This window comes from Acipenser ruthenus, chromosome 7 (genome assembly GCF_902713425.1).
Source record: "Acipenser ruthenus chromosome 7, fAciRut3.2 maternal haplotype, whole genome shotgun sequence".
Taxonomy (NCBI): Eukaryota; Metazoa; Chordata; class Actinopteri; order Acipenseriformes; family Acipenseridae; genus Acipenser; species Acipenser ruthenus.
This window is the reverse complement of record NC_081195.1, coordinates 35,911,160-35,938,995: the sequence shown is the minus strand read 5'-3', so window position 1 is coordinate 35,938,995 and position 27,836 is coordinate 35,911,160. Positions and strand designations below refer to the sequence as shown.

General features: G+C 41.4%; 1 protein-coding gene across 3 annotated transcripts; it reads left to right on the top strand.

The window, feature by feature from the left end:
- LOC117415234 (uncharacterized protein C12orf56-like) lies at positions 1–27,836 on the top strand. 3 transcript variants are annotated; one of them, XM_059026841.1, is made up of 13 exons: positions 1–366; positions 4,325–4,493; positions 6,829–6,919; positions 16,855–17,206; positions 18,917–19,002; positions 19,605–19,749; positions 20,808–20,884; positions 21,431–21,520; positions 22,100–22,226; positions 22,850–22,924; positions 24,648–24,725; positions 26,364–26,578; positions 27,535–27,836. In XM_059026841.1, the coding sequence occupies exons 1-13, from the start codon at positions 115–117 to the stop codon at positions 27,659–27,661; spliced, it is 1,884 nt and encodes a 627-aa protein (XP_058882824.1). In that variant the 5' UTR covers positions 1–114; the 3' UTR covers positions 27,662–27,836. The 3 variants fall into 3 exon arrangements, with proteins under 3 accessions (XP_058882824.1, XP_058882823.1, XP_033881180.3); XM_059026840.1 differs by having other exon boundaries at positions 20,778–20,884; XM_034025289.3 differs by having other exon boundaries at positions 2–366; positions 4,325–4,418; positions 20,778–20,884.

Genomic DNA, 27,836 nt, shown 5'->3' with positions numbered 1-27,836 from the left:
GTGTTATTAAGAAGTTACTATGCTCAAATGAAGAAGGAACTCTATACAGACACAGTGCAGATGTGCCCAGCCGCAGTTTCTTCACAAGACGCGCGTTACTCTGTCTTCCTCTGAATGGCGAGACATGACACACAGGGCTTCTCGTGTAAAAGAAACAGCAAGCTGGACTCGTTCCTCAAGAGGAACCTCGAGCAGAGAGTGTACGAGAGGGTCCGAGCCTGCGAAGCGTGCGTGGTCATCTCCGAGACCTTCAAGAAAGTGTTCATGTACGTGGTACTGACTGACCACTGCATTTATTTAACAGAAAACCCACCGAAAACTATACAAGCAGCTGTGCACTTCAGGAACATCTCCGGGATCGAGCTGGTGAGGACGTCTGTTTTTAATTACTGGACTTTTTATTTCATAACCTTTATTTCAAAGCATAGCAAAATGTAATACAGCATAGTGCAAGAATGGTAAAGCATAGGTACGTATTATAAAGAATAGCGAGGTATGATAAAGCATGTTAATAAACATGGCAAACCAGGGTCAACAGTTGGAATGTCATTATTCTGGACAGAGGTAGACACGCTTAACATCACATGCAGGACAGTATTTACAGAGATATTCTGAGGAAGGCATTGCGCTTCCTGCCCTTGTCATAGAGTTTTTTGAGCCTTGGTATATAATTTTTAAACACTCACACGCACGCACGCACACACACACACACACACACTAAAAAGAATTTAATCAAATTACAAAAAAAAAACTGACGAGCAAGGATACATAGCTGGCAATTTTTGGTTTGAACTCATTTTAAAGGTATCAAGACAGTAAGGTTCAGTTCTTCCTAAAGTTTAAACTGCAACCACTGGAATTTGTAATGTTCAGAGAGAAATGTTTGTATTAAAAGAGCATTTGAAACTGGGACTATGAAACTATTGCAATACAGCAAGAACAATAAGCAGTATAACAAATATATCTTAAACTCTTTATGCAGCTCACAAAATGAATAATAAGCCACGTCCACATTGAAACCTATTAGCAGCAACTACATTTCTAATAATAGCGCTGAGTGTAGATCACGCACTCAGAATGTCCATGACAGAGAATTTGAAACGTTGAAACCACAACAGGTTCTGTACAAACAGATTAAGTGTGTTAATATCAGGTTTTTGTCTGTCTGTTTTATTTCGATTTAATGATTTACAATGTTTCTAAGTGTTGGGTGGCTGCCTCTAATCAAGGTGAGAGTGGACTTTCATGACAGATCCTGACACAGCAGAGAGTGGTGAGAATGAAACACACTCTCAACTTGATTAAGGGAGCCACTGAACACTTATTTTCACACAGAAATGCAGCTACTGTGCCGTCTTTGAAACGTTTTAACGAGTGTGTAAAATACCATTTCACACAGCCAAAGAGATCGCGCGAGTACAACCTTCAAACCTGTCAATCAACAGATTGTTCTCATGGCAACACAGACAAGACCTAACACATGCACGCAGTGCTTAATTTGTAAAGAAAGAGGTGTCGGGACGCAAGCAATGACAATAATACCGACCCTAAGAAGAGCATATTCAAAATCATAACACGTTTATTTGAAAGAGTATTGTACGTACTTGTGTTAGATGTTTACAATCACGTATTCTACATTAAAAATAAAAAAAAGTCCAGAAGGACGATATTGACGGAAAAACGCACCCAAGACGAACATTGGTTTGACCCAGGGTTTGCACTATTATCAGCGATGTGTATGCAACAGAAGCTGCTGGTAGATTACAAAAACGATGAATTAAACTTAGGCTAGGTAGTTGTTAACTTAGTATGTTTTATTCTCTATTAATTAAATTATATTCATTGAAAAAGGCAGAGAGAACCAGATTGTTATTATTTTGATTGTTTTGGTTTAATATAATATAGCAGGCTAATGTTCCTCTTGAAGTAGGCTAAAATATATTTTTTTTTCATTAAAAAGTTGCCGTTGTTCTTTGTTGAAATTAATGTTGAGCTTTCATATTTTGTTGTATACTACTCATTTAATCAAACCAAGTAGTGTAAGAAGTTGCTTGTATCGTTCATGACGTTTTTCAAATCAAGTAAGCTTATTTGTGTATAAAAAACGAGAATAGAGTTGCAGCCAGTGTCATCTTACTTAAAGGCACTCAAGCTGAAATCGTAAAGTAATTTAAAGTAGGCTTCAAACGTGGCAGCGGACTGTCTCTAACGCGCACGCAAGAACTTGCAGACTTAATGCAACTGTGTTGAGATTTTTAAAAGGCACTATGACGCAAGCTCAGGCACAAGTTAAGCACTACGCTATAGTGACGTGGCATGTTGCCTTTGAAACCACACGCACTATAGCGCTTCTGTGGCGGTATAGCCTTTCACACAGGCAGTTATGACGGTTCAGTGTCGTCTCTGAACTACCTTGCGAGGTGGTTCAAAAACGGTATAAAATATGACGGTTCTGTGGCGGTATAAGCAATTCACACAGACGTATAAGGCGCTACAGTGGCGGTTCTGAACCGTCATAACTCCTCTGTGTGAAAGCACTGTCTTGCATAAACTACGGGACAAGGAAAAGCATTCAGTATTAGGGATTTGGGAAAAGTGTGTCTAATTACTCTGGGTGGGTCTGTTGCAGCAGCGTATGAAACAACTTAATTGTTTCTGACACAGAGGTGAGGGATGTTCCAAACCACAGCCATGAGTTAGATATGTTTGTTTATAGGGATTCATAAATGTATTTTGTTGCAATGTGTGATGGGGACTCAGATAATGTCTCTTACAGAGAAAGTAGCTTTCAATGTCATTGTAAATTTCATTGAGACATTCCTCTTACTGTTTTAGTGCGTTTGCAATCATTCGGAGTGATGCCGGGTTGTGTTGCTTCCATTTCTCTCTAAATCTGTCTTTTACCTGGCTTTGAACTTGCGTTGAGCTTGTCTGAGGAATCCTAAATGCCGGGCACTGAAGAGGTTTCCTTATTCCATTCAAATGAGATCATAAAAAAGGACACAGCTTTAACGCTTTAAAAGCTTATTTAATATTACGTCGGTTTTTAGCTGAAGTGACGCTTCTCATAACACTGGTAAGCTTTCTTTATCTCCTCAGATAGCAGTCATGTAAAGTGTTTGTATTGCTAGCAACAGAATACTAATATTAGTACGTGGAAATGTGTGGAGATCAAGTTAATCCTTCATTGTGAATCCATGCTGCTGCTGATAAGATATATAACACGCTTCTCTGTTAAGAATCTGTAGTGCCAGTGGCAAGCGTGTTCAGACCCGTAGCAGCAGGTTTCTCAGTTAAAGGACTAGCTTGTATTGCAACCTGCTAAACCAATAAGTAAGCAGCAAGCACACTTCTAATTTAACTGAGAGCGTAGATCCTGCATTCTAAACGTTTCAACTGCAACAGGTTCTGTAAAACAGATTAAGTACGTTAATATCAGGTTTTCATCTGTTTTTATTTAGAGGTAATGACTTCTAATGTGTGTAAGTGTTCTGTGGCTACCTCTAATATATCTTGTTTGAGATATATTACTATTTCAAGTTCCAGTACTCATCATTGTGTGTTATATGGATTGGTTGGCTGGACCTCTTTGGCCTTGCGAAGGTTGAAGCACTGGTATATTTTTAACACAAGGCTATTCTAGGTAAGCTACCTCCATACATAAATGAATACTTTACAGTTGCTTGTAGTAACTACAGTCTTAGATCGCACTCATTTTTGTATTTTACAGTTCCTATAGTGCATACTGACGCTGCTAAAAGATCATTTGCTTATTTTGCTCCTTGGTCTTAGAATGACTTACAGTCTAAACTTAACTTGCAGTCCCAAATAACTTGTAGTACAATTTAAGAGTAAGCTGCATGAATTTCTAATTGAGAGTTGTGCTTGTTTTAAGTAGTTGATTACACCTGTATTGATTGTCTCAATGTGATTTCATAGTAAAATAAAGGTTTATTAACAATAATAATAATAATAATAATAATAATAATAATAATAATAATAATAATAATAATAATAATAATAATAAATAATCAAGTTGAAAGTGATCTAGCCTAATGTTTCTAAGGCAGACAATTAAAACTTAAGAGCAGTTCCTGAACCCCTAGCTTTACAAAAACAAACCAAAAAAATTGTATTTGAGTAATTTCAATAACATTCAGAATGATCCAAACATCACAAAGAAGCAAAGAAAATCATTTTGAAGCTACTTCTTAGTAAACAAATGTAAGTTTTTTTGTTCTGTTTTCGATTGGTCAGTGTAAAGGTGTTTTTGTCTGTATATTTTGAAAATGGAGGTTTAAAAGATGGTCCTGTCTCTTTGCAGGTAAACGACATCCCAGATTTTCTGAGCGGGAGGGATCGGGAGAGTGCCCAGCACATCCGTATCCTCTACACCTCGACAGCTCGGAAGAAACTGGGTAGGTATGGCCAGGGAGGAGGGACACTGCTGCTGCCAGCCAGAACCGCCAGGAGCTCATCCCCTCAGCTGCACGGTAAAGAGATGCTGAACCCCATGGAGGAGCAGCACTGTAGGCCCTGCAGTTTGTACCGGGCATGTAGTAGAGGAGCCTGTGCTTATTTTAGGGTTGAGACATCATTTTAAAAACAAAAACTATATGAACATAATTGCGATCTTTTATTTAACATCATGCAATCAAATAAACTACAAAATGATATTGCACAAGTCTGCCAGAAGCCATAATAGTAGTACAGTATTTCAGTTTAGATTTAGAAAAATGTCACATTTTTCAGTCTGTCAGTTTTTCGTTAAGTATATGGAAAACTACAAATTGTTATGTTATTCAATAAGTTAACGTAACATTATTCAGCAGGTTTCATTTGACCTTTTGAAGCAAAGTTAGTTCATTCTGTAGGATGATACAAAACTTTTGGCCATAGCTGTATGTCCCAGGTGAAGTTTTACATGCACCTCAGAATGTCCTTACCAAGCAAACTTAAATACGCAGACAATAATGGAAAGTAAAATGATATTTCAAGCAAGATATTTCAGTTTTTTATTTCTTAAAAATATTTCCCAACGTAAAGCCAATGTCACCTTACAATAAATGAAATTTATAATTAAAGTTCGGGAGGAGGGTCAGACACCAATCTCCGCATCACCAAATTGAATCATTCAATTTACACATTAGCTAATTTAAATTGTTAGCACTATAAATACCATCTTCACTTATCTCTCAGTTGCGTTTTGATTTCATCGTAACCCACCACCTCCCCATCTCCACCTTTCTTAATAACAGTTATGTTTTATCAAATGGGGGTCTCTGCCTCGTCCAGTCGGCCAGGCAGCGAACCCTCAAACCAAGTTAGGTTTGATGCCAAACGAATGTGTATATACAGCATACTTTTCTGTTAAATCGCATACTCCGCATTCTCTACAATAAATATTTGTACTAAAACATTTTGTGATTGGTGTTTGTCCCGAACTACTGAATTGATTTTGAGTTTCAGTGTTTTAAAATAAAATATCAAACAGAACAAAATTTCAATGTACCATTTGTAATTCAGTAATATGAGAGAATTGGTCAGGGGTCTGAATACTTTTTCAAGGCACTATATATATATATATATATATATATATATATATATATATATATATATATATATATATATGGCTTTAATTTATGTGCCAGTAATTGTGTGCCCTGTTTAATTGCTTTTTTCAGATGCTCACTAAATCTCTTTGAAAGATATCATTGCTTCCCTTTTTAAATACATGCAAATGATTTGAATGAGCTAGCTGTCTCACAAGAGGTGTGCAATCCCCAAAATGTGTTCAAGGAATGAGTGGGGGTGTGAGATTCATTGGGACATTTATAAAGCTGTACGAGGTGACATCTCCCAAAGAAACCCTACACACCGTGCGTTAACTTGTATGAATTGTTTAGAATGCAAGAGTAGTAACAGTCTAGGAAATTCGATCATATCACCCCGGTTTTGACCTCCTTACACTGGCTTCCAGTACGATTTATAGCTGGTTTTAATATCCTATGCCTTACTTATAAGGCATTGCATGGTCTTGTTCCATTATATCTCCCTGAATTATTATCTCCATACATCCCAGGCCGTACACTGCGCTCACAGGATACCAGTTTGCTGTGACTTCCACAGTTTAAAATGCATCCCAGGGGTGAAAGGACGTTCTCTTACTGTGCCTCGCCCCGAGCCTTTGGGATTCCTCACCACCTTCAGTCAGACAAGCACAGTCTGTCCCTGTTTTTGAATCTCCTTTAAATCTCTTTGAAAAGGCATTTCCTGGTATATTGCCTTAAGGTTGTGAATTGATTTTAAACAGCTGACTAACAGCTAAAACCTTTCTTATTCATTTTAATTGAAACATGCTATATAAGTGCAATTCTGTTGGTGTTTTTTTATATATTAACTGTTGTAGGATGTTTGGTGTCATTCTGAATGGCTCTGGGTTTTTACCATTTACTCTAAATCTGCCTGCTCTAAAGCTTGTCTGGAGAATCCTAACGGCCGGGAACTGAAAATGCTTTCCGTTTCCATTTAAGTCCTGTGACAGTGTAACCTTTCACCTTGTCTGTCTGACCAGTCTAGAGCAGGTAGTTTAAAATGGACTGAGGAAAGCAGTTCAGTCCCAACACATAGCGGAAGAAAATGGCAATAACTGAATATTGGAGTCACAGAACCCAGAACCACTCAGAATGACTACAAGCACAGTGCAATAGTAAGGGAAATGTAAAACAGACATGCAGACTGATGTCTGTACTGTATATCCCCACGGTGTGACGGCAGGTTTCTTCACAACGGAAGACATTTTAATGACCTATTTTTTTTTAACTCCAGTGAATGGCAGCAGACTCTTCAGTGCTCGATCATCACCAGCGAAAAGCGCAAAGATCAGCAGGCGTGCCACCAACTCTGCACTAAGACTAAGGTAAGAGTGAAGTGTGCAGCACAGACCAGCTCCAGCACTCTGCAGTAACAACTTCATTATCCAGCCCCTGATTATCCGAGCACTTCTATGATCTAATCATTGAGTGCTGTGCTCTTCTACATGGGGTTTACAGAACAGTGCAGTACTGTATGCTATGTGTTTATCAAAACGCCCGCAGGTGTACAACAAAAATGACATATAATGAGCATGGCTGAATGGGGGATCGGTGTGAAATTAAAGCTAGGCGACAAGCATACTCTTAATATATCGGCAATTTTTTTTTTACATCAGCAGAATAATGGTTTAATTTAATGGTAAAAATAGAAAATAGCATTAAATTTTAGGAGCTTTAAGTTTGGGGTATCAGTATATTGTAGGTGTGAACACCTTTTGAACTGTGCACACTATGTTCCAGTCGGTTTTGTATATTACAAGGCCTGTAATATATAAAAGCTGCACCTGCCTGTCACAAGTCTGTGTAATTCACGACGGGACAAGCACTCGAGGGGACTGCTTCTCATTTTAAAATGTTAACATCAAGTTATTTAAAGACTAAAGACCAGGGGGGCGGCGCACAATTGGCCGAGCGTCGCCCGGGGGGGGGGGAGTTTAGGTCGGCCAGGGTGTCCTCGGCTCACCGCGCACCAGCGACCCCTGTAGTCTGGCCGGGCGCCTGCGGGCTTGCCTGTAAGCTGCCCGAGAGCTGCGTTGTCCTCCGACGCTGTAGCTCTTGGGTGGCTGCATGGTGAGTCCGCAGTGTGAAAAAAAAAGCAGTCGGCTGACGGCACACGCTTCGGAGGACAGCGCAGGGGTGGTAGCGGTGAGCTGAGCCTAAAAATAATTGGCCATTCCAAATTGAGAGAAAATAATTTTAAAAATAATTGGCAACGACTAAATTTATTAAAAAAAAAAAAAAAAAAAAAGTTATTTAAAGACTGGAGGTAAAGTAACACTTTGAAAATTTGGCCCTGTGTCTCAAAGGTTGCACCTCTGCAGATATCTACCACTAAGACATCAGAGGAGGCAGTAAACCTAGAGGACCAGTCATGTCTCTCAAGAAGAAGACTAGTCCTGGCCATGGTGGCCTACACTCTAGTGACGGTGACAGAATCCCTGGACATCGTACACAGAGCCATATTAATCCCATCTGTATGGGTTTTTTTAAAATTATTTTTTGGTATTCTGATTTTTTGAACATTGGAATTAGGTATGCATGGGATGACATCTGTACATGGGGTAAGATGTAGTGGAATTTTGGCAAATACTTCACTGTGATTGGTTGATTTCTGATATGTGATTTATAATTTCTCATATTGGCATGTCTTTGTGAGTGTTTGGGTCTGGCTTATCTGTGCACACCGGATTCTGTGGCGTGAACAAGGCTTTGAAAGTCTATCTGGAGTCCACAAAGAGAGCGCATGTTTGACTACCACAGTGTTTCCTCTTTATAACCCCTGGTCTTATTGTTACTGTTAAAAAGTTAATAATTATTTGGTCCTTCTCATGGCTTGAAGCTCACAGTAGCCCTGCATTAGTCCATGGTTTCAGAACTTCCTTTAATTAGGTATGTAATTCAAATGATCAAGAGCCAGGTGTTTGATGTTAAATAAATGATTCCTGCCTTCTTGCAGTATGAACAACTCCTGATAGTAAACCTACAGACAGACTCTGATACAGTTCAGAGACCTGCCTGTTCAGATTCCTGACACTTGGTCACTTCAGGAATATACCTAAAAAAAGGGTGGTTTTCAAACGAAGTTCAAGCCCAGTTGCACTTTCCCTTCATTTTCCTGATTTGTGACTGTAGCAGAACAAAATCTTGGTAAATTCAGACCCCACCAGATGCAATTTTTGTCAGTTTGTAAACTGTGGTTCTTTTAGTTTTGTTATGGCCGATACGGTTCCCTGTTATGTGTCACAGTGCTTTTGGGATGGACTGGTATCGGTTTCCATTTAAAAAGAGGGTCGTTAGAAGCATGAATTAATAATGCATTAGAGGTCATAGTTGGTGCTAATTCAATGACACAACACTAAGGTGGATGAGACTAGCTTTGCACAACATCTATGTGTATGTGGAGCAGACTTTGAATAAATAGTCTTACACTTCTCTCATTCCGCTGTATAAACATTGCAGCTGACCTCGATAATTCATACCTTTGACAATGGTTAAAGGTTTAGGAAAAATGTAACTCTGAACTGTGAACATCCCTATTTGAAACCACTGACCAGACTCATTTCACTTGTGGTCTGAGCAGGATTGGAACCCAGACCTCCAGAGGTTAAATAAATGAAAGGCTTGTGAACCTGCCCTCTGTGCCACCCTCTAAGTCAGTGACAGTAAAGATTAATTGACACGCCGTCACTACAGGCGCATCTCTGGTCAACAGGCTTGCCTGAAGACAGTGTTCACTATGGACGATGAGTAATGGTGTTTGCTCTTTACAACTTCCTGTTCGAACTCTTTCAGTGGAGGATTGTGTAGCAGCACGTCGGTTTACACTTCCCTGGTTGTCACGGAAACGAAACACTCCAAAGGGTACATTTTCTCCTGGAAGAAACCCAATGTTTGAATGAGCCAACACATTGAATACTAATTGCTTTCAGAATGAATTATTTTCGCTAGGCCTTGAGTTATTTGCGCTCTTTGATAAGTGTATGTAATACATTAATTTATTAGAAGCAATTTTCAATTCATTTGTATAGAAATTAGCAAAAAAGAGCTGGATCAATCAGGAACTACTTGAAGGCTTGCGACAAAGAGCCATTAATGTGCAGTCTGAAACAGTGTACCAGTTACCATTCTGTATGTACTGTTGCAGCAAATATACTGCAAACCCCCCAACATCTGAAACATGAAAATAGATAGGCCCTACACTATTTATAATAATAATAATAATAATAATAATAATAATAATAATAATAATAATAATAATAATAATGAAATTTAAGGTAGTTGTTTTGGTTTTTAAACTATAAAACGACACATCAAAAAATGACAGCTACCAGCTGGAATGCAGTATTATATTTTTCAGAATCAATCAGTGTTTATTTTACGGAGGGAGTTTAGTGTATCGAGGTAATAGCTGTATCTACCTTGATTGCGATTTAGTATTTTTATTTTTTTTGGCAGAACTATGTGTTTGTTTCAAATTGTAGTGAGATTTCATAGACGAGCATGAAGTTTGTTTGAAAATGTTTTTGACGAGTTTATATCACAACAAAGCACGGTCACTGTCAGACTATCACTGCGAGGATCCGGTACCACAGGGACAGCCAGTACTGTACCGGACACATCGGTATGGTTCGAGGGGATGATACTGTACATATTACTTTAATTGATTTGAACTTGGTATGTATTTTGAGTAGTTTTCTGTTTTTATTGTTTTTATTAAAATATCATTTATAATTGACCATAAAAAGCACATGACAATTGCATTAATATTTAACATTTTATGCTTCGCATTTCACACCTGCACAGAGGGACTCCACTGCTTTTTAAAAACATGGGGTCGATTACTAGAAGCCCTAGATCTCCTGTTTCATATCCTGTTTTTAAACTCTTTTCTGCATATACTGTAGTTGTGTCAATCTTCGAAATCTTCTGTAATATGCAGTGATATTTTTCAGTAGTTGTATGCATTGCAGTCTGTTATTCATGCTAGCACAATTATAAAAGCACAATGTGTTACCAGGAGCACATTTATTTAGTATTTTCAGTAAAACTGTTCCTAGGAATTTCAAGAAGTTTTTTTGGCAATGTTTAGTTTTATTTAAAAGAAAAAATAAGAAAATTAATTTTACAATCATTAAAAAAAAAATTAAAAAAAATTAAGTGTTGCAGTTGCTGAATTTGGTGTAAGTCGGGCAAGAAAGGTCTACTCGTACTCTTTCTACATGCTGCTTTTAACAAAAAAAAAAAAAAAAAAACGGTTTAAATTGAAAACTCAGAATGATTAAAGTCTTCAGCGGAAATAGGGAACAAAGAGGAGTACCTTTTTAAAAAAATCTCCTGCTGATTTTCTGTCCCAGTTTACCGAGTTGATCATTGTTTTACCTCGTATGCGTCACAAAGAATGCAAAGCAACCAATCCACGGGAGATTTTTAAAGAGGTTCCTGCCTCAAAACTGGGATGACTCGTACAAGAGCAATTCAGATCACACTGTTTGAATTGCAGGCTGAGGGGCAGCTTCTTATATTAAGATGCACACTCATGTTAAAGGCCTTGGATAAAGATCTAGTTGAAGCTAAAATGTATACAAGTTGTAGGATGTACACACTGAAACAAAAAAGGACAGCAGCTGTAAATGATTGTCTTTGGAGTAAAAGCATCTTACTGGCAGCAAAGGATGTCAGTCATTGGGGGAAGCAGCTGAAGGGGTGGGGACAACTTTCTTCTTCAGGTGAAAAGACTAAGGAAGTGTGAGACCTGAAATCAAGCCATGCAAACAGAGATTCCTTTAACCCAGTGTAGTACCAGATGTCATGATACTGTTTGCTATAACATGTTTTTCTTTCAAAACTGCACATTTTAGACCTACCATCTTGCTGTTGAAGTGTAGAAATTGAACAGATTTTAGAAAAGGTCAACTTTAGACAGCTACCATTTTCCGCATAGCACGACTTCGTATTATCAGAGACTCATTTATTGGGTTCAGCTTTAGCTGTTGCCTCAGTTTCAGATGGCTGTGGGTGTGAAGCATGTAGCTGGGCATGCAGAGTGCATCTCCCTTTAATCTCTCTGGGTCGCTGTCCCTTCACAATGCCACTAGGTGGTGTCACGCCAGTAATGCACAGCTGGTATCCTAATGTATTTTAAAGATCAGTTCCCTTGTATCTGACGTCATTTAAATAAAAATGCATAGCTTTTTGTTATTATTATACTGCTGAAATTATGGGTAGTTTTCTAAGATTTAGCTTAAAACCATTGAAACCAAAAATAAGTGTCTTATTCAAGTGTTTTCCTTTTGAATGCTCTTTTGGAATTTCTGTGCAGTGAATTAAGTTTACCGAAGAACGCTTTGCTAAAAATGCACCTATAATGTTTGGTGTTTCCAAGGTTACAGCAGCTTTTAACATCACATATAGCTGGTAAGCACAGCTTGGGGTCTTTGAGCAGCTTATGGGAGGTTTGTTGGAGCTGTGCGTTGATGCACAAACTTTAGTTTCTGGTTTCATCCTCCACCTCACAAAAGCACTACAAACTTAGTGTGTGGCAGTTTGACTCTTGTTTGTGTGGAGGTCCAGCCGACGAACCTAAGCAACAGATGTTACCAATGAACAGGACTGTGCAGGCGAGGGCCCAGCCTGGGAAGTGTCTGCCTGGACTCTGGGTGCATCTGACCAATAGGAGAGGAGATGAAGTGGCAGAGAGAACACCAGATGAGCAGCAGAGTTCTGGATGAGCTGGAGCGGACAGGTGGCAGATGCAGGGAGGCCGGCCAGGAGGGAGTTGCAGTAATCTAGGCGGGAGAGTACAAGGGCCTGGATGAGGAGTTGCGTGGACTAGTTGGTGACGGAGGGTTGGATTCTTTGTATGTTGCTCAGGAAGAATCGGCAGGTGCGTGCTGGAGTGGAGATGTGCTGGGAGTAGGAGAGGCGGGGGTCCAGGGTTACTCCAAGGCTCTTGGCTGAGGAGGAGGGAGAGTGTGGTAGATTCCAGAGGAATGGAGATAGAGAGATCAGAGGAGGGGGAAGATGAGGAGGGGAAGAAAAGGTCAGATTTAGAGAGGTTGCGTTTGAGGTGATGCGAGTGCATCCAGGAGGAGATAGCAGACAGACAGGTGGGGTCAGAGGGGGTGTAGAGAGGGGATGGTGGGGTCAGAGGGGGTGTAGAGAGAACAGGAGAGGACCCAAGACTGATCCTTGGGGGACTCCTGTTGAGAGAGGGTGAGGTGTGGAGGTTGAGCCACGCCAGGTTACCTGTTGGTGCGGTCGGAGAGGTAGGAGGAGAACCAGGCCAGAGCAGTGCCAGAGATTCCCAGGTCAGCGAGAGAAGATAGGAGAATAGAGTGATCGACAGTGTCAAAGGCAACAGAGAGAGCAAGGAGAATTAGGACAGAGGAGAGAGAGGCAGCACGGGCAGCGTGTAGCGAGTTAGTGACAGACAGGAGAGCAGTTTCAGTGGAGTGAGCAGAGCGGAAACCAGATTGGAGAGCGTTGAGCAGAGAGTGGTTAGACAGGAAAGCAGAGAGCTGGCGGTGTACTGCCCGCTCGAGGAGATGAAGGGGAGTAGAACAGGAGCAGCAGCTTGAAAGAGGTGAGCGGGGAGGGGTCCAGGGCGCACATGGTGGGCTTGTGGCCCTGGAGGAGGGAGGAGATGTCAGAGTCTGAGAGGGGAGAGAAGGAGGAGAAGGAGGGTGAGTTAGTAGGGGAGACAGAGGGTGTTGGGATTGGAGCGGGAGGGGGTGGAGGGGAGGGAGAGGTGTTAAAGAATTTGCAGATATCAGAGATGTTAGAGGAGATGAAAGAGACAAAGTCATCAGAGGAGATAGAGGAGGGAGGAGGAGGAGGTAGAGAATAGTTTCCAGGGGTTGTTAGTGCAGGATTGGATAATAGATTGGAAAGAGGAGCGTTTAGCAGAGGAGAGAGTAGAGGAGAAGGAGGAGAGGAGGGAACGATAGAGGTCTAGAGCAGCAGAGGGTTTGGTTCTCTTCCATTTCTTTTCAGCAGAGCGCAGTTTGGTTCTTGCCGAGCGGAACACAGAGGAGAGCCAGGGTTGGGGAGGGGAGGGGCGCGCAGGGCAAGTCGGGAGGTGAGGGGACAGAGGGAGTCAAGGGAGGAGTCGAGGGAGGAGAAGAGAGTGGGGGTAGCAGAGTGTACTGAATGTTGGGAGAAGGAGTTGATAGGAGGGAGGTGAGAGGGAGAGGTGAAGGCAAGGACAGAGGGGGAGAGACAGCAGAGGTTACAGAGGGAAGTGACAGTGGGTGTAGGTGCAGTAGGGAGAGAGGGGAGAGACAGAGAAAAAGAGATGAAATAGTGATCAGAGAGGTCCAGAGGGGTGACAGAGAGGGTAGAGGGGCAGCAGGCCCTAGAGAAGGTGAAGTCCAGTTGACGGACAGCTTTGTGGGTAGGAGGGGATGGAGAGAGAGAGAAGGAGTGAAGGAGACGAGTGAGTGGGGTTAAGAGATGGACATTGAAATCACCTAACAGGACAGTTGGGGTAGGCAGAGAGGGGAGAGTTTGAGTACAATTACAATTAGCAGTTGACAGGGAGAGGTTAGTTGGACAGCGTGAAATTCAAAGGTGTTTTATCAGAGAGTGAGGAGAGGTCAGAGGGGACAGAAAAGAGTAAGGAGGGAGAGAGGAGAAGACCTTTCCCACCTCCCCATCCAGTAAGACGCAGAGTATGGGACAGGACATGGAGAGATACCACACGCGTTTGCAGATTATACTCCTAAAGCTAAATTTGGCTACCACGTTAAAAGCTCCACTAGTCTGCGCAGAGTTTATGCACTTGGTTTTTGTTCACAAATTAAGTAATATTTCTATTGTTTTTAATTGTAGCTGTCATGGCCGATGTAGCTGATGCAAAATTAAACTTAAACTCTAAAAAGTGAGCTTGATGACTCATGACTATTAAACACTCAGAAGGGCTGAATTTAGAAATACTATAAATAAAACTGGAAGTCTTTCTGTATGTGGGGGTCCCTTGATGCTTTCCACAGTTTGAGAGAAGCCAGTTTATAAGGCTTCAGTAGGGTTCAGTACCTCCCTGGACTCCACAAGGGGCTGTTATGTGGTGCTGTGAAGCAGACAGAGCCCCTTTCAAGTGGAAAGCGATCTTCCGTCCATACAGGACAGCAGAGCTCAGGTTGCCTTTGATACTGTAATGTGAAGCTTGCATTTTCCAGGGAGGGTAAGAGAGGAGAACTCCTGATGAAGGCACTGTGCCTATCCCCCCTCTCAAAGGCTGCATATCTAACTCAACCTCTGTTTTCAACGTCACTGAAAGGTCAACACCTCCACGTAGTTGGGAAGGCTTAGTTGAATGAAGATGGACTGCAAGATTTTAAATGCATTAAAAAAGAACCTTATTTTATTATAATCATTAAGTGTTGTGAATGAAAATAGGCTATTGCTGGTGATCTTTATCTTTTCATATACATTTCTGTACAGAAGGAGACGTTGTTATTTACATTGTCACCCTTGTTGTGGATGCCTGACTGTGGAATGCATTGTCACCTCATAGCAGAAGTGCTACATCAGTTAACGGTTTTAAATCAAAATTAAAAACATACTTTTGTAGTTTTAGCATTTTTTAAAATGGAATTTAAACTGTGTTTTAAAATGTGTACACTTCTTTCTTTTTACTTTTTGTAACTTTTATTTTTATTAGTAACATTATGTTATACCTAGGGTGACCGTATTACTCCATGTACACTAGGACAGATAATTCAGGCTGTTCAACTCGCACCCCAATGAATTCTGGGAAGTGTAGTCCTGCTGTGAATGGTACTTAAGACAGGTAAAACATACCAGAATGCATTGCGATGTGAGTTGAAAAGCCTGCACTGTCTGAGTGTACAAGGACTCATATGGTAACCCTAGTTATACCAAACTGCTTTTATTTTTGGTCTTGCTTTCTATTGACTCTATTTTACTATACAAAAGTATCATATTGCAGAGCAGTTTCACCCATTCCAGGTTTTACTATCAGCTTAAGCTCAGGTATGTCTTATTAAACTTATAGTAAAGCCAGGAATTGATCAAACTCCTATGCAGTGGGAGTCCATCCCTGTGCTGTAGTCTTTTTTGTGGTTTATCTATCAGATAATAATACAAAAGCTCTTTATTTGCTTATGATGCAAATCAATCACTGTGAGGCAGAAGCAGTGGCTTTATTTTATTGATTTTTTCTTTTGGGGCTGTCTGTGCAAACCAGACTTGGTTGCCTGGCGACCAAGTAAGCACACTATGGAAGGAACCAAGAGCAACAGCAAAGATGAATAGAAAGAGGGTGGGTGAGTAAGACTTTGTAAAGGCAAGCGTTTACTCCAGTCTCAGCTTTTATTTATTTTTAAATTAGAAAAAAAAAACCTGTTAAATGTTACAAAACAAAGAACCTACAACTCAGTAGTATAATCTCAAATTACCTAAAATAACATTTTCATGTGATGCTTCGTCAAGCAGTTCGGAGGTGTTTTGACACCATTCAAAGTCATTACTGTGGAAAAGACTATAGCTATACGTACACAGCACAGTTTTGTCAAATGCCATTTTTTAACTACTGTTTGGTAGTTGGAACAACTGAATCCATGTAGTTAGAATCACTCTTATAAAAGATCCCCATAGAGGAAGCATAGGTAAGCATTGTAAAACCTGTGCAAAAATACTGTGAAACTTTTATAAGGGGAAATCTGCAATGATTATATCACAGGGGTAAAGCATGATGCTGTGTGATGGCAATTGACCAACGGTAGAATAAGGAACTGGTCAATACTGTCTGAAGTAAATTAGACCATTAACCAGAAGCAGGGGACTTTATTCCAATTGTGTATCGAAGAGGAGTAAGAAAGACTGAAATGGCTTCATATAAGTATATTTAGTAAAACGAAGCAGGGCTCTCTATTGGTGGTTTCTGTATAATGGTAGCTTGTAATAGGCTTTAGGATGAGCATTCAGTCCGTCAGCCTTTCTGTGATAATGGACCTCAAGTAGTTCACTAGCAGACAACTGCAGTATTATCTAATCTGAGGTCCATTTATCACCCAGTTGGCCATTTGATCAATGGAATGTACGAAAATTCTATCTGGTGCAGGTTTATTTTTGTTCCAAACCTGCTAGTTGCAGATTCCTGAAGATGAACTGTTGCCTGTTTCGCAGATCTGAGCTTTCATGCTTTTCAATACGTTGTTTTATTCCATTAGCTTCGATTACAGCCTGGGATTCTCGGCTGAGCTCTCTGTACTTTTAACAACCTGAATGTTTGTTGCAGGGGCACCGCAGAGACCGAAGACTTCAGGGTGAAGCAGAGCAGATCCTCTTCTGACCTGAAGGGCCCGAGTCTCTGTGACAGCAGGGATCCTCCAGCCCGCCCCCGACCCCTTCCCAGGCCCCCGTCCGCAGCGTCGCTGTCGCCCTGCCTCTCCACCCTGGCACTGGGCTCTCCTCCTGGGCCAGCCAGAGGCCGTGCTCTCCACGCGCGCTCCTCCTCCGTCCTCACAGACTGGGGCCAGCAGGCAGAAGCGAGCGAGCCGCGGGCTGCACGGGAGCTGCACCTGTATGTTGTGTCCAAGTCCTCGCTCATATTCCTGCACTTAAAGAACTCCTGGAACAATTACATTATGGTAAGTGTTGAAGTGATGGGAACGAAGGCTAGAAATGGATATTTGGTCATCAATTTTAGCTTAGATTCTAAAACTGTTATCTCAGTGTAATTTACATACAAAATGAAACATTCCTCAATTGAATTACAGACATCAGCTAATTATCCAGCATTGATCCTTCAAATACCCCGTAAACCAGTTATATAGATACACTAATAAACCAATTTCCTAACCTATTATTTTAATTATTAATCAAGCTTAAATAAAAGCTGTCATTCTTAAAACAAAAATTAGGTATAGTCCATAACAAGTAAAATGTGATAATGAACTACTTCAGGGTCTGGAGGGAGGTTTAATTGGTTCAATTAAATAATTTAAAACAGGGTTGGAACAAAGAACAGGAGTGGAAGGAATAACTTTGGCCACCCCTGATCTAAACAGTGGCAGATGTAGATACTACTGCACCACGTTTTAAATATTGAATCCAAGGGGCTCCAAGTGGAGTGCAGGATGTGCCCTATAGTCTGGACGTCGCGAGTTCGAGTCCAGGCTATTCCTTTGCCAACCGAAGAAGGGAGCTTCTAGGGGGCGGTGCTCAATTGGCCGAGCGCCACCCGGGGGGAGGGAGGGTTAGGTCGGCCGACGGGACAAGCACTCTCGAGGAGACTGCTTCTCATTTTGAAATGTTAACATCAAGTTATTTAACTTGTTAACATCAAGTTATTTAAAGACTAAAGACTAAAGACCAGGGGGCAGCGCACAATTGGCCAAGCGTCGCCCGGGGGGGGGAGGGGGGGGGGGTCTAGGTCAGCCAGGGTGTCCTTGGCTCACCGCACAGCAGCGACCCCTGTAGTCTGCCCGGGCGCCTCCGACGCTGTAGCTCTTGGGTGGCTGCATGGTGAGTCCGCAGTGTGAAAAAAAGTGGTCAGATGACGGCACACGCTTCGGAGGACAGCGTGTGTTCGTCTTTGCCCTCCCGAGTCAGCGCAGGGGTAGTAGCGGTGAGCTGAGCCTAAAAATAATTGGCCATTCCAAATTGGGAGAAAATAATAAAAAATAATTGGCAACGACTACATTTAACAAAAAAAAATGAATCCGGTCCAAACCTGTGATTTAACTTGCTTTTAAGGACTAAAATACTACTGGAGATGTTGTTTTTCTCAAAGTCCCCTCCCCTTCTTTTAATGATCCGTCACCACTTTGAGCAATTGACTAGCGACTTTGTTACCGGTCAGCCAATGGTAAGCCAGGTAAACACGGGGATCACTGGAAACAAGAACCAAAAAGTAGATATCAGCACATTTGCACACTTTTTTAATTACAGACAGTTTACCAAAGCAAACTTAAATCAGAGGTCATTGAACTATAGAGAGCAGCGCCTTGTCACTCAGGCACTCAGTAAAGTACCTCACGCGTGTCACCACTGACTGCAGCCTTTTAGAATTATCAGCCCTAATCAGCTAATTACTTCATTTAAAAACCAATCGCAAGGCTGGATTGGAGGGGACTGACCACAGCATTGTGATGCAACACCTCACCCTGTCGCAGACTTACAGGAAAGGAAGTTACCAATGCCTTTTTAAAAAAACAAAAATGCATTCAGTGCATGTTGATCGTACGTTATTTTAGGTACAGGGTATACATTCTATTACTTTGCTTCAAACTTGGTGAATGTAATGCTTTTATTTTTTATTTTTTTGTGACCTGACGTTGTCATCTTTGTACTTGCAGCAGTCCACTCTAATGCAAGATCCTCAGCACAGCAAGAAGTTCAGGGTTCAATCGACCTCCCCAGGCCAGGGCCAGAGAACATGTAGGTAAGAGCACCCGATCCACTGAAACCTATTCAGTAATGTATGTATTACTGTTATTACAATAGCATTGCACTTACAGAGCGCCTGGCAATGTCCTCTCAAAGCACTGAACACAAAATAAAACTAAAACAAATAGTTTTAAATGAATAAGAAAGGTTTTAGCTGTTAGTCAGCTGTTTAAAATCAATCCCCAACCTTAAGGCAATATACCAGGACATACCTTTTCAAAGAGGACAGACTGTGCTTGTCTGACTGAAGGTGGTGAGGAATCCCAAAGGCTCAGGGTGAGGCACAGTAAGAGAACGTCCTTTCACCCCTGGGATGCATTTTAAACTGTGGAAGTCACAGTAAACTGGCATCCTGTGATCACAGGGAGATACAATGGCGCAAGACCATTTAAGCAGTAGTGAATGTCCCTACCAAGTGTCATCCCAATTAGATGTTCTTTAGCTGTATCTAAATGTGCTGATGCTGCTGCTGTGTGTGCGTGTGTGTGTCTGTGTGTGTGTATGTGTGTGTGCGTGTGCGTGTGCGTGCATGCGTGCGTGCGTGCGTGCGTGTGTGTGTGTGTGTTGATCGGGCTGCTGTCTCTCCCTGCTGTCCAGCTCAGAGCAGACGGTGAAGTTGTTCAGTCAGCTGACCTGCGAGCTGTTTCAGGAGGACAGCACGCTGGAGGAGACGTACGCCCTGGTGCAGGAGCTGAAGAAAGCGGCTCAGAGGAACTTCATGCTGAAGAGGCTCTTCTGGAAAGTAAGACCCGGGTGCGCACCTCCTCAATACAACCAAGGGACTCACCCCAGTGAATATCACCACTAATTCCCTCAGGGAACTTCCACTGGCAGTCTGGACCATGGTCTGTCTGCAGAATGGCTCGTGGAGTCAACCCTGTTCCTTGTGAAACTTTCTAAGTGAGTATGTCGTGTGTAGGGTCTCTTAGTGCATAAGAGATGTCATCTCATGCAGTTTAGGCGAAAGCTGAGCAGTTCTGGCAGCTCAAACTGTGATACAACGTCTCTTATACAATAAGAGACACTCTACACATGATGTATTAACTCATTAGAAACCACGTAAATGAAGATTGTACTCCGGAATAGCTTAGGGAAATGGTTCAGTCCAGAATCCACCCCCACAGCTCCTAAATAATGCTTGTAGGCTTGCAGATGCTGTGTCGCGGTGAGACTGTTTATTAAAAACAAAAGTGCAGCCGGAGAAACGTGTGTTTTTAAAAAGCTTGTAGTGATTTTGAAAATTGATTCTTTGAAGAAACTAGTGTCAAGTTCAACGAAAGAGTGAAGTTAATAGGATGATCCATTTACAAAAAGTACCAGGTATGTACATTGAAATTAGGTGTGGGATGACATCTGTACACAGGATGCGATGGACTGGAATTTTGGCAGGTACTTCACTGTGATTGGTTGATTTCTGATATGTGATTTATAATGTTGATTATTGGTGCAGTCTTGGCTAGTACCTGCTGCCAGCAGAGCACCTACATTCAGCCTCTGTCAAACTTGGACAGATCTACTGTCTTGCCCGTCATAACTGAATCTGACTTCAACAGGGAGATGCAGCTTGTATATATAATAGATCTATTTGCATAACATATGAATCCATCACATGAGGCCATTTACACAAAAAGTGTGTGCTGTATACTGCAGATATAATGGCATAGCTTTCATCCACCCTGTTTTTTTAAAAAATACTTTTATTTATATTATTATTATATTTTGATGACTGGTATTGTTCTTCTTTTTGTTTGTTTTGTTTCTCTGTTTTAGTCCAATGATCTGTTTCCTTTCCTGATCAAGAAACTTTCTGATTACTTGCCAAAGTCTCATAATGTACCTGGACAACTCGACTGGGGCCACCAAGCTGACACGTTTGTGTAAGTAAACACTTCCTGGCCTTGCCCTCACGGAGGAGCTACTTTACTGTATATTGCACCTAGAACTCCTGCAATGTCTCTAATATATCATTCATTGAGATCTGTCACAGTTTACCCTTCTATGCATTCAGTTCTACTAGAAATAAGGCAGGCCCAGTTTGTTTACTTTCTCCAAATGCAGTTTTAACTGTAGGGTTACAAGCTCCCCCCCTCACTTAAAATCTAATAGACATTACAAAACGCCGAGCCTTCTAGATATGCTTGTGTGAATACTTGCAGCAGTAGGAGGTTATACATGATGTCATCATGCACTACCCTTGTTGGTCGACCATGTTACTGAGGAAATAAGGAGAATCCAGGAGAAGCAGTTTACATTTTTTAAAAGCTGTGGAGTAAAATTTGAAACATTTGCTTAAAAAGAACGAAAAGAAAGATGTTGCGTGTAAAGATGTTGGGGAGCAGTGCTAACGTTGCAGCTGCTAGTAAGAGGTTTTGAATATTGAGGCCTTGCCGCATGAGTTTTCACAGCAGCCCTGTCTCTTGTAGGGTCTGTATAATGATTGCGCAGACTCTGGGACTGATGTTTAGAGAAACAGACACTGAGCCGGCTCGGACCAGCATCCTTACAGCTAAACGGTAAGCAGGCACATTATATTATACACGCTACATTGTGACACAGGGATGCAGTAACACCCGGTTCTATTTTAGGGAACACTGCATACTATACAAGTGCTGCATACTGTATCAATGATCCATACTATACCAGTGCTGCATACTGTATCAATGATCCATACTGTACCAGTGCTGCATACTGTATCAATGATCCATACTGTACCAGTGGTCCATACTGTATCAATGCTGCATACTGTATCAATGATCCATACTGTACCAGTGCTGCATACTGTATCAATGATCCATACTGTACCAGTGCTGCATACTGTATCAATGATCCATACTGTACCAGTACTGCATACTGTATCAATGATCCATACTGTACCAGTACTGCATACTGTATCAATGATCCATACTGTACCAACGATCCATACTGTATCAGTGCTGCATACTGTATCAGTGATCCTTTCTATACCAATCTGTTCCACATTTCCGTATTACTTCATGTTTATAACCCATGCAATCTGATCTGATATTCCCCTTTAGATTGAGTTGAATTCATGTTTGAAAACGTGCAACTCGAGTTCTCTTTGTTTCTCATAGGGGAGCAGTAACACAGACCCTGTTAATGGCTTTGGTCAGGGAACCCCTGATTCATAATGCAGCGTCCAGGCCTGGTACTGTGAGGGTGGCTGATTCTGTACCAATGGACAGGGGCACAGATACTGAGGTGAGACACCTTTCTTTAAAGGGTTAGCTGCTGTATAAACTATACAATCTTTGTCTCCCATCTGTTATTTAAAGTTCATGAACGTTCTCTTAGGTTAAATGTGCTTGAAGAATTAGACCCAGGGTCGGGTTCAATTCCTGTTCTTTAATTCCAATTCCATTTCAAAATCCTTTTTTAAATCAATTCCCATTCCCTTTTTAACCAACACATCAATAAATTACAATCAGCAGGATTCTGTTAAAATGAGATTCTCACAGTGGCAACAAATGACTTCAATTGAAGTCACTGTTAGACATATTATTAAAATGCTTAAAACAGGTCTCGTGATCAGCCAATCAGAATGGGCTTTTATCACGACTGACGAAGCAGGAGTGTAACTGAACAAGAGGGACTTTCAGTACCACCCGTTTACAGTTTCTTTATTTCAGGATGTTTTATTCATTACAGTTCGCAGCTCCATTCACACCCCTGCTAGAAAAGACATCCGGATTGAATAATAAGATCCCTCATGAGCGAGCTGGCAATTGGAGATTAGAGCTTCTGTTTCCCATCTTGCCGGCTGTAATTTTCCACTAATAAAGGAGCGTGTTTTGTTGGCACTCAATACCCGTCCTGTCTCCCAGGTACAGAAGCTGATAACAGAGTACTCTGAAGCAGCGACTGCTGTTCTGTATGAGATCATTCTCCTCGCACATCAGGTCAGTAGCTGTGTAAAGATTTCATGTGAACAGATCTGTCCAGCAACACTGAATGTAGTACATGTGAAAATGCTGGCTTTGAAATGCAATGCGATATTTCCAAAATGTTTACTCCAATGTTTTAGAACTCCTATTTTTTTTTTAAAGGAAAAAACAACACCAGTTAATTTTACAAAGCTAAAACCAAACCCCAAAAGTTTTTCAGTTTTGTAACATTAATATGGATATTACCCAACACACTTTAAAATACAGGTACTACACACCCTTATTAAAGTTTACCATTGTATTTTTGCCATTTTCCCATGCTTGTCCCATGTTTATACTATGAATTGACCATTGACCCTGGTTTGTCGTTTTTATTAATATGCTTTACCGTACCTCACTGTTCTTTACATTGCTTTACTATGCATTACCGTGCTTTCACTGTGCTTTATTACACTTTGCTGTGCTTTTACTACGGCAAACTCTTATAAGGGCAGTACCTTTGCTTTTGTTACATTATTTAATAAATGCTCTTGCAACCAAAATATGCAGTTGGGGAAAATATGTTTGTTAACTACAAAGTACTTGCAGAATACAAATATTGTCTGGAGTTGAGGGTTAGTGTTGCCCACGACAAGGGTTGAAAAAGTGGCAGACAGCTTTCTGTTATGGAGAAACCAATCAACTCCACTCCCTATAGCTAGCATAGCATTACATCGCCACCTGCTACGATACCAACAGCCAGGTGCCTGTCTGCCACTTTCTAGAAAAACAAAAACAAAAAAAAGTAACAACATTTATCACTGAACACAGCATGGAGGAAACTGTTTTCTGTTTATGTGGGATTGTTGTTCACCATTTTACCCCCAAAATGTTTTTGGAGAGAAGGATCATCTATTCAGGGATACCAAGGTATTAACTAATCAAGGTGTCTGAGGTACCATTATAAAAGCACAGCAAAGTCTAATAAAGCACAGTGAAAGCATGGTAAATCACCAGCAAACCAGGGTAAACTATGGTAATTGCATGGTATAACCATGGGAAAAGCATGGTAAAACTGAAAACATACAGTAAGCTCCAAAGCCAGCAGAGGTGGTTGAATACTTTGATTCTGCCCCATAAATCATATTTATACTCTTCTGGTTCTCAATTACAGATGAATTCCAGATCCTGATTTTACTTTCCTAGTATCATATATATTTGCAGCTGACCTCCACAGTTTTTGGTGGAATGTAACCCAAGTCCTGTAGCTAGTCTCAGATTCTTCTTTCACACAAAGCATGCTCTGGTAGAATGAGGAGATTGGGTTACCAGAGCTTTCACAAAGAGTGCCTTTCTACCTAGACACAGAGCTGCCAGCGAGAGAACAGAAGCAGCATGTCTCAGTAGAGAATAAGTAACTGAAGAGCATCCTTTGATTTTCCCAGTATTGATTCATTATACGACTCAACTGAAAACTGGATTTGTCCATTTTCGTACCTCCTTTTAATGCCAGCAACATTACTACTGCACCCCCTTTTTCATGTGCTGAAAATCTTTCCTTTTTTTGGTAATTATTTAAAGCTTTGTAACTTGAACGGTTTGTTTTATAAAAAAAAAAAAAGTCTAACACAGTAGTAAATGCTTGTGATCACATCCCTTTGTTTTAATAATTCAATTTTACAACCAGCAGTGGGGAATCCGTTTCAGTTATATTTAAATCTTTGGTTTGCTGATCAGTTTCTTTTTGTTTGTTTCTCAGGGAAACCTAACGTCAGATTGGGGACAGTTCATGACGGTGGGATGGGTCATGGCGGTGCTACAGGGAGTGCCCTCCATGGTAACGTGCTGTGAGGAAGCAAGCTTACTGCTGTTCTCTTTCACCGCGTCTAGAGAAGTCATTTACACATCCCCTCTTCACTGGCTTCCTAACACAGCCCCTTCCATCCAAATCTCACACTTCAGCCTCTCCCTCTGTCCCGCTTCGTCAGCTGCTCCAACTCAACTAGCTAACTGTGTTCTCTGTGCAGCGAGGGGGAAAGATGTACTCTTGCAGGGGGAGGGGGTGGGGGGGGCATTACAAATATAACACCTTAAAGGCACAGTACAGCTTAACAGGAGCATCACATAGGCCACGTCGGGGTCTATTTTAATGATCTAAACCAGTGGCGGATCCTAACTTCCATTGCATAGCAGTTTGACCCATTCCTGGTTTTTGCTATGTGTTTAAAACACCTGAGCTTGTTACTTATACACTGGGGCAAATCAAGCACAAGCTAAAACCTGGAATAGGTGAAACTGCTGTGCAATAGGAGTCTTATTTACATCCCTGTATAAATTGAATGGTTTTTGTATCTTTATTTCTCTATTTTTATTGTATGTCATTATGTTAATAAGTGGCGGCTGTATTTAGACCCGCCACTGTTAAGATCATTAAAATAGGCCCCATTGCAGGTAGACTCATTCTGCTGAATTGACATCGGTGCAGGAGCCTCGTCTAGTGAGTGTTCTGATTCTATCCAGACCATGACAGGCTGCAGAAAGCCCAGGGATTGTATTCCTCGACTGGCTTCAGGCTGACACACTGTGCATTGAGCTGGGGGATTGTTCAGTGACAATGCTGAATAAGAATCCATGTGCTGTGGGGACAGATTTCACCAGGCGAGTCTACTGTTACCTGAGATTCTATTCTGCTGATCAATCCCCATTGACTAGCATGTCCTTTCAGAGATTGCTAAACTGCAGAGGACCCTTGTTTTAATACAGTTAAAGACTGTTTAAGGAATGTTTTTTTTTTTTTTTAAGTGTTTTTAAACATTTTTTAGATTAAACGGCATTTTAGAAAGTGGAAATTAACTTATAACCCTCTGAGAAAAAAATGAAAGTTTAATGAACTGCAAACTTGATTTAATTAATAATAATTGACAGGATAGCATCATGGCCCAGGCTGGTTACAGGAAGGAATTTGATCCAGAGACGGAAAAGCTTCAGTTAAAGCACAGGGGCCAAAATAAAAGGTTCAAACAAAACAAATACATAAACTTCATAATAAATGCACCTGCTTATCCAGGCTGAGCAGTGTCGTCACTGGCTGTCCTCCTCAAACTCACCCACCATACAAAGAATGTGGCATTCCTTTATATACATGTGGCCATTCCCCAATTAGCACTCAATTCTGGGCTTGAAAGTAACGCAGTGTTATGTTATGTTATGATATATGCTTCTAAATATTAGGGGGCTACCTCTGTACAAGTTGAGAGTCTATTTCTTGTGCACTCTGCTTTGTCAGGCCTGTGAGCAAAGCCAGTTTAACAGAAGTGTAACAGACATCCTGAGAATAAGGCATCGATACAAAGACCTTCTTTACCCATCTTCAGCCCGTTGTCTGTAATACCCGTGGAATTGCCCCTATCGCTTTTCAAAGGTTGAGAGTGTGTAGTGAAATGTGGAGCTGTTTGTTTGCTTGTCTCTGGTGCAGGTGTCCTTCGTTGGCAGTGTAGTGAAAGCTGTGATCTCGGTGCTGTCTCCACCTCTGCCTCCATCCCTGCCTCCATCCCTATCTCCAGCCCTGCCTCTGCTCAGTCCCAGCCAGGCTGTGCTCTTGTACCAGCAGCTCTACATCCTCAGCTCCTGTATTCAGTACAGCAGTAGCTTAGCCAAGGACATCCGGACAGAGTACAGAGAGGAGTTCAGGTAATCCGGACAGGACCGCAGGGGCATATTGCACGCTGCCACAACAAAGATCATTTCTGAGTGTTATTGCATTTTAAGGGTTACTATTTGAGGTACCATAATAGTGCTGTAATACAGGGGTTACCAAACGTTCTTGGGTCAAGCCCCCTATGACATTAGACACTAGTGAGAGAAGTTGTTTGTTTGTACCAGTAGAAGTACCACTGCTTTCATTGTGTTCAGTGTCATTTCTCAGCCTTTGAGAAACCGCTCCATAATGACTGCACTCCGTTGTACACTGTGTCTGACTGCAAATGCAATGTAAACCTGCCTGTTATGTTTATTTTGTTGTTTTGTTCTCCTTACAATCATTTCCTTTTGTTGTATAACGGTACGTATCGTTAGCGCAAACACAAGCTGATGTGATGGCAGTGTTACAATTGAGACAACCTCAAGCACTTAACAGCAGCGTCTGTGTAAATGAATTGATCCCCCTCTGTAGCAGCTCATTGTGCTACAGAGCAGATTCCATTGCTGATCCGAGTGAGCGGAGAAATTCTCGCTCTGAGCCGCTTACTTACTTAATGCACCCAGTGTAATTTTGAAATTGCATTCTTTTCTTATTTTTACTATCATGTCATTGATGTTTGCAATCAATCTGAGTGAGCAGGCGAGAGAGAGAGAGATCTATCCAAAGTGTCTTTATATTTGAACGTGCATATAGAATGGTATTCAAAAGAAAAGGAAAGTTAATTCAAAGTGGCGGATAACTAGATAGAGCTGGCTCTTACTTCTGTAAAGACACTTTATCTGATCTAGCTTGTGTTCCACACGTCTACGGCAGGCGATTAGAACCAATAGGAAGCTCCTGCCCTCAGGTGAAAGCACCTTCACACAGAGTTAATAAGAACCACGCAGAATGAGTGCCCGCTTTATAAACCTACTCTGTTGGCACATTGCTTGTTTGTTTCTTCCAGGTACTACATCCAGACCCCGTCTCTGGAGGAGAGGTTCCCTTTGTGCTACCCCATCACCCAGCCCACTGTCAGACTCCTCGCCCATGTGCTGGAGCTGGTGGAACACAAACCTGCCCCACAGCTCTGAACACAAGGGCAGGAGCGGTCTGCCTGGGGGAGCACCAGCTTAAAAAATAGAACACAAGTCAATTATTGTTGTGTGTGTTTGCAATTTCAAATACTATATATATACAAGGGATGTCAAAGACTTTGACAGCAACAGTTATCAGAAACTACCAATAAACTTGTTTCTTGTAATAGAA